This window comes from Centroberyx gerrardi, chromosome 15 (assembly GCF_048128805.1).
Source record: "Centroberyx gerrardi isolate f3 chromosome 15, fCenGer3.hap1.cur.20231027, whole genome shotgun sequence".
NCBI classification, from domain to species: domain Eukaryota; kingdom Metazoa; phylum Chordata; class Actinopteri; order Beryciformes; family Berycidae; genus Centroberyx; species Centroberyx gerrardi.
Window position 1 is genome coordinate 30,574,979 of NC_136011.1, and position 7,500 is coordinate 30,582,478.

At 47.2% G+C, this 7,500-nt stretch overlaps 1 protein-coding gene across 1 annotated transcript in view; it reads left to right on the forward strand.

The window, feature by feature from the left end:
* Positions 1-7,500, forward strand: part of LOC139929023 (uncharacterized) — a 16,879-nt gene that overhangs the window by 1,226 nt on the left and 8,153 nt on the right. The window contains exons 3-7 of the mRNA XM_078288658.1: positions 1,247-1,356; positions 3,913-4,063; positions 4,272-4,300; positions 4,664-4,755; positions 7,043-7,157. Of these exons, the coding sequence (XP_078144784.1) occupies positions 1,247-1,356; positions 3,913-4,063; positions 4,272-4,300; positions 4,664-4,755; positions 7,043-7,157 (497 nt within the window). The remainder of the gene's footprint in view (positions 1-1,246; positions 1,357-3,912; positions 4,064-4,271; positions 4,301-4,663; positions 4,756-7,042; positions 7,158-7,500) is intronic.

Genomic DNA, 7,500 nt, shown 5'->3' on the forward strand with positions numbered 1-7,500 from the left:
AACACTGTTGACACTACTGACACACTACTGACACTACTGACACACTACTGACACTACTGACACTACTGACACACTACTGACACTACTGACACACTACTGACACACTACTGACACTACTGACACTACTAACACTGTTGACACTACTGACACACTACTGACACTACTGACACACTACTGACACTACTGACACTACTGACACACTACTGACACACTACTGACACTACTGACACACTACTGACACTACTAACACTGTTGACACTACCGACACTACTGACACTACTGACACACTACTGACACACTACTGACACTACTAACACTGTTGACACTACTGACACTACTGACACTACTGACACACTACTGACACACTACTGACACTACTGACACACTACTGACACTACTAACACTGTTGACACTACTGACACTACTGACACACTACTGACACTACTGACACTCCTGACACTACTGACACACTACTGACACACTACTGACACTACTGACACACTACTGACACTACTAACACTGTTGACACTACTGACACACTACTGACACTACTGACACACTACTGACACTACTAACACTGTTGACACTCCTGACACTACTGACACACTACTGACACTACTGACACTGTTGACACTCCTGACACTACTGACACACTACTGACACACTACTGACACTACTGACACACTACTGACACTACTAACACTGTTGACACTACTGACACACTACTGACACTACTGACACACTACTGACACTACTGACACTACTGACACACTACTGACACTACTGACACACTACTGACACACTACTGACACTACTGACACACTACTGACACTACTGACACTACTGACACACTACTGACACACTACTGACACTACTGACACACTACTGACACTACTAACACTGTTGACACTACTGACACTACTGACACACTACTGACACACTACTGACACTACTAACACACTACTGACACTACTGACACACTACTGACACTACTGACACTGTTGACACTACTGACACACTACTGACACACTTATGACACGACTAACACACTACTGACACTACTGACACACTACTGACACTATTGACACTACTGACACTACTAACACTGTTGACACTACTGACACTACTGACACACTACTGACACACTACTGACACACTACTGACACTACTAACACACTACTGACACTACTGACACTATTGACACACTACTGACACGATTAACACTACTGTGTGTGTGTGTGTTCAGACCGAAGCGAGGCAGCCCGGGTCTTGTTGGAGTTGGGGGCGGAGGCTGGGGTGAAGGACTCCGACGGACAGTTGTGTATCACCGCTCTGATTGGTCAGATGTCCCCGGTGGTGAGAGACAGCCCCGCCCACTGAGCTATATCAGGGCTGTGATTGGTCTGACATTTTTTTTCAAATTTGATTTTCAGAATTGAGATGAAAGACAATTCTTTCATCAAATGTCCGTTGTCTTTAACAGACATCACAGAGACAAGTTAGTAGAAGTCAAGATAGAACAGGACAGGACAGGACAGGACAGGACAGAACACAACAGAACAGGACAGGACAGGACAGGACAGGACAGGACAGGACAGGACAGAACACAACAGGACAGGACAGAACACAACAGAACAGGACAGGACAGAACACAACAGGACAGGACAGGACAGAACACAACAGAACAGGACAGGACAGAACACAACAGGACAGGACAGGACAGAACACAACAGAACAGGACAGGACAGAACACAACAGGACAGGACAGAACACAACAGAACAGGACAGGACAGGATAGGACAGGACAGAACACAACAGAACAGGACAGGACAGGATAGGACAGGACAGAACACAACAGAACAGGACAGGACAGGACAGAACACAACAGAACAGGACAGGACAGGACAGAACACAACAGAACAGGACAGGACAGAACACAACAGAACAGGACAGGACAGAACAGAACAGGACAGGACAGGACAGAACACAACAGGACAGGACAGAACACAACAGAACAGGACAGGACAGGACAGGACAGAACACAACAGGACAGGACAGAACACAACAGAACAGGACAGGACAGAACACAACAGAACAGGACAGGACAGAACACAACAGGACAGGACAGAACAGAACAGGACAGGACAGAACACAATAGGACAGGACAGGACAGAACACAACAGGACAGGACAGGACAGGACAGAACAGGACAGAACACAATAGGACAGGACAGGACAGAACACAATAGGACAGGACAGGACAGAACACAACAGGACAGGACAGAACAGAACAGGACAGAACAGGACAGAACACAATAGGACAGGACAGAACACAATAGGACAGGACAGAACAGGACAGAACAGGACAGAACACAATAGGACAGGACAGAACACAACAGGACAGGACAGGACAGAACACAATAGGACAGGACAGGACAGAACACAACAGGACAGGACAGGACAGAACACAATAGGACAGGACAGGACAGGACAGAACACAATAGGACAGGACAGAACAGGACAGGACATGACAGAACAGGACAGGACAGGACAGAACAGGACAGAACAGAACAGAACAGAACAGGACAGGACAGGACAGGACAAAAGAGGACAGAACAGGACAGGACAGAAGAGGACAGGACAGAACACAATAGGACAGGACAGAACAGAACACAATAGGACAGGACAGAAGAGGACAGGACATGACAGAACAGGACAGGACAGGACAGAACAGAACAGAACAGGACAGGACAGAACACAATAGGACAGGACAGGACAGAACACAATAGGACAGGACAGAAGAGGACAGGACATGACAGAACAGGACAGGACAGGACAGAACAGAACAGAACAGGACAGGACAGAACACAATAGGACAGGACAGAAGAGGACAGGACAGGACAGGACAGGACAGAACACCACACAACAGGACAGGACAGAACAGAACAGAACAGGACAGGACAGAACACAATAGGACAGGACAGAAGAGGACAGGACAGGACAGGACAGAACACAACACAACAGGACAGGACAGGACAGAACACAATAGGACAGGACAGAAGAGGACAGGACAGTACAGGACAGGACAGGACAGAACAGAACAGGACAGTACAGGACAGGACAGAACAGAACAGGACAGGACAGGACAGGACAGAAGAGGACAGAACAGGACAGGACAGAAGAGGACAGGACAGAACAGGACAGAACAGAACAGAACAGAACAGGACAGGACAGAAGAGGACAGGACAGAACACAATAGGACAGGACAGAAGAGGACAGGACAGAACACAATAGGACAGGACAGAAGAGGACAGGACAGAAGAGGACAGGACAGAACAGGACAGTACAGGACAGGACAGAAGAGGACAGGACAGAACAGGACAGGACAGGACAGTACAGTACAGGACAGGACAGAACACAATTGGACAGGACAGAAGAGGACAGGACAGGACAGAACACAATGGGACAGGACAGAAGAGGACAGGACAGAACACAATAGGACAGGACAGAAGAGGACAGGACAGAACAGGACAGGACAGTACAGGACAGGACAGAAGAGGACAGGACAGAACAGGACAGGACAGTACAGTACAGGACAGGACAGAACACAATTGGACAGGACAGAAGAGGACAGGACAGTACAGGACAGGACAGAACACAACAGGACAGAACAGGGCAGGACAGTACAGGACAGGACAGAACACAACAGGACAGGACAGGACAGGACAGAACACAATAGAACAGGACAGAACAGGACAGGACAGGACAGTACAGGACAGGACAGAACACAACAGTACAGGACAGTACAGGACAGGACAGAACACAATAGGACAGGACAGAAGAGGACAAAACAGGACAGGACAGAACAGAACAGTGGTGTTATGGTAAGTCTGGTTCTCTCGGTTCTGTTCAGGCTCGTCTGGCGCTCAGTCAGTTCCATGTGACAGACAGAATGACCAGACAGCAGTTCTACTACCTGAACCTGCTGGAACCAGAAGCAGAACCAGGACCAGGACCAGGACCAGGTCCAGGTCCAGGTCCAGGACCTGACCTCAGCCTGCAAGGTAATACTAAAACTATAGTACTACTGTAGTACTACTGCCATTATCAGAACTACTACTACTACTACTGCTACTACTACTACTACTGCTACTACTACTACTTATAATAATATTTATGTGTATATAAATATCTATGTGCATGTATGTATGTCTCTGATCTACCTGTCTGTCTGCTCTACCTGTCTGTCTGATCTTCTCTTTTGTCTTCTAGAGAAAGTTGTCAGTGAGCCGACGTCACCAGTAAGTCTGTCAGTTACTGAAGTCTGTAGTTCAGTATCAGTCATTCTTCTTCTGTTAGATTTGTTTATTCAGTTATTCTGTATGAACTGCCAAGTAGAATAAAGGCTTTTTAAATTTTTTTAAACTGAACTGGACTGGAGTGGACTGAACTGAACTGGACTGGACTGGACTGGACTGAACTGAACTGGACTGGACTGGACTGGACTGAACTGAACTGAACTGAACTGGACTGGACTGGACTGGACTGGACTGAACTGAACTGAACTGGACTGGACTGGACTGGACTGGACTGGACTTGACTGGACTGGACTGGACTGGACCGGACTGAGTGTGTCAGATGTTAAAGTGAACTGTGTCTCTCAGCTGCAGCTGATAGTCCAGCAGGGGAAGCTGGACCTCATCATGCATCCTGTGGTCCTGAAACTCATCCAGGTCAAATGGGAGCTGTACGGCAGGTAAAGTCTGGTCTGGTTTAGTCTGGTCTAGTTTAGTCTGCTCTGGTTTAGTCTGATCTGGTTTAGTCTGGTCTGGTTTCGTCTGGTCTGGTTTAGTCTGATCTGGTTTAGTATGGTCTGGTTTCGTCTGATCTGGTTTCGTCTGATCTGGTTTAGTCTGGTCTGGTTTAGTCTGATCTGGTTTAGTCTGGTCTGGTTTAGTCTGATCTGGTTTAGTCTGGTCTGGTTTCGTCTGGTCTGGTTTAGTCTGATCTGGTTTAGTATGGTCTGGTTTCGTCTGGGCTGGTTTAATCTGGTCTGGTTTAGTCTGATCTGGTTTCGTCTTGTCTGGTTTAGTCTGGTCTGGTTTAGTCTGATCTGGTTTAGTCTGGTCTGGTTTAGTCTGATCTGGTTTAGTATGGTCTGGTTTCGTCTGGGCTGGTTTAGTCTGGTCTGGTTTATTCTGATCTGGTTTCGTCTTGTCTGGTTTCGTCTTGTCTGATTTATTCTGGTCTGGTTTAGTCTGGTCTGGTTTAATCTGATCTGGTTTCGTCTGGTCTGGTTTAGTCTGGTCTGGTTTAGTCTGGTCTGGTCTTCTCCTCTGTCTGTTCTAAACAGCGGGTGTCTGTCTCTTTCCTGGGAAAAATCCTCTGCTGCACAGGAAGTGATGCGTTTTACGTTTCATTTGTCTGGAATCAACAGAAGAAGAAGAGCTGGGTAGTGAGCATGAGCAGTAGTGATGCGGGTCAATCCGAAAGCTGCGGGTCCCGCAGGTTTATCTGCGGGGGGGGGGGGGGGGGGGGGGGTTAGGGTCGACTGAAGATGATATTGAGAACTAGCCTGGTAAGACCATCCTGATCATGTGACCTCACATTCTGTTTCGCTCCGCAGATCAGTCTGGACTTCTAGCCGCCCACATCAATTTCCTGACATTACAATGTAACCGGGCCAATCAGGGACTGCGTCGTAGTTGATGACGTGAAATACAGGCCGCCGCTGGCAAAACAGTAATGGCGTCTCCCGAAGCAACGAAACTCCGCTAGTGCATACTCTGTTCTTGTTTAATTGTTGTTATTGAGTCTATTTCTGCAATAACTGCACTTATGGCTGTGTTTACTCTGCTAACGTTAACGTTACCGCTCGTTGCTTCGGGAGACGCCGTTACTGTTTTGCCAGCGGCGGCCTGTATTTCACGTCATCAACTACGACGCAGTCCCTGATTGGCCCGGTTACATTGTAATTTCAGGAAATCGATGTGGGCGGCTAGAAGTCCAGACTGATCCGTGGAGCGAAACAGGATGTGAGGTCACGTGATCAGGATGGTCTTACCAGGCTAATTGAGAACGGGTCGACCGGTGCGGGTCAAATGGGCCACACACACACACACACACTTTTTCTTTCGGGCGGGTTGGGATATATGTGTGTGTGTTGGATCGGGTATCTGGACCCGCGCATCACTAATGAGCAGCGAGAGCCACCATGACTGAACAGAGAGAAGAGAAACTCAAACTGCTCCGCCCACACTGTTTGACTGACAGCTGATCTGTGGGACACAGACACAGTGAGGCTGAGGATGGAGCCTGAAGAAAGCAGAAAGTCCAGTAGAATCTTTGCATCAGAGATGACAGACAGCTGAACCACCTGTCTGTCTGTCTGTCTGTCTGTCTGTCTGTCTGTCTGTCTGTCTGTCTCTCTGTCTGTCTGTCTGTCTGTCTGTCTGTCTGTCTGCCTGTCTGTCTGTCTGTCTCTCTGTCTGTCTCTCTGTCTGTCTGTCTGTCTGTCTGCCTGTCTGTCTGTCTGTCTCTCTGTCTGTCTCTCTGTCTGTCTGTCTCTCTGTCTGTCTCTCTGTCTGTCTGTCTGTCTGTCTCTCTGTCTGTCTCTCTGTCTGTCTGTCTGTCTGTCTGTCTGTCTGTCTCTCTGTCTGTCTCTCTGTCTGTCTGTCTCTCTGTCTGTCTGTCTGTCTGTCTGTCTGTATGTCTGTCTGTCTGTCTCTCTGTCTGTCTGTCTGTCTGTCTGTCTGTCTCTCTCTGACAGACAGAAGCATCAGCTGACTGAACTGTAGCCAGAGATTTATCATAAAAACCATCAGACCGTTTTATAACATCTGACTAGATATTATTATCTGCTTCATATAATCAATTATTAGACTAGATATTATTAGATGGTTAATATGATCAATTGTTAAACTAGATAAAACTAGATATTATCTGGTCTATCATTACTGTGATAAAAACAATCAGATCATATTTGGACTCAGTTTCTAAGAGTAAGAGGTCAAAGGTCACTCTTCCCTCTACCTCATGTCCAGGTTGGGGGCGTGGCTTCTCCTCATCCTCAACTTCCTGTTCATCGTTGCCTGGACGACCGTCGCCATCTCTGTCTCCGTCCAGCGAGACTCAAATCAGCCGTACGTCTTTCCTGAGGTGAGGAGGTGACAGCTTCTTCACTTCTTCACAGTTTAGTTTAGTTTATTCATTAATAGAAAGTGAGATAGATGGCACAGTTTAAAAACTCTCAGCAGGCGGTTTCTTCAACAACAAACCAGTACAAACTAAAACACATGACAGAACAGGTTCAAGCAACAAAAACCCAATTACTGTAATAAATCTAAATGATTCCTATATTTCCAGATCATGGCAGGTCAGAACAGGTTCTGACAAGATGTGGGTTCACTTTTCCTTTAATGTGCGATGGAAACTCATTCCAGTTCCCCGTTGGTGTTAAACTCAGACAGAGAGAAGTTAGCAGTGCTGGAGGTGTTCATGT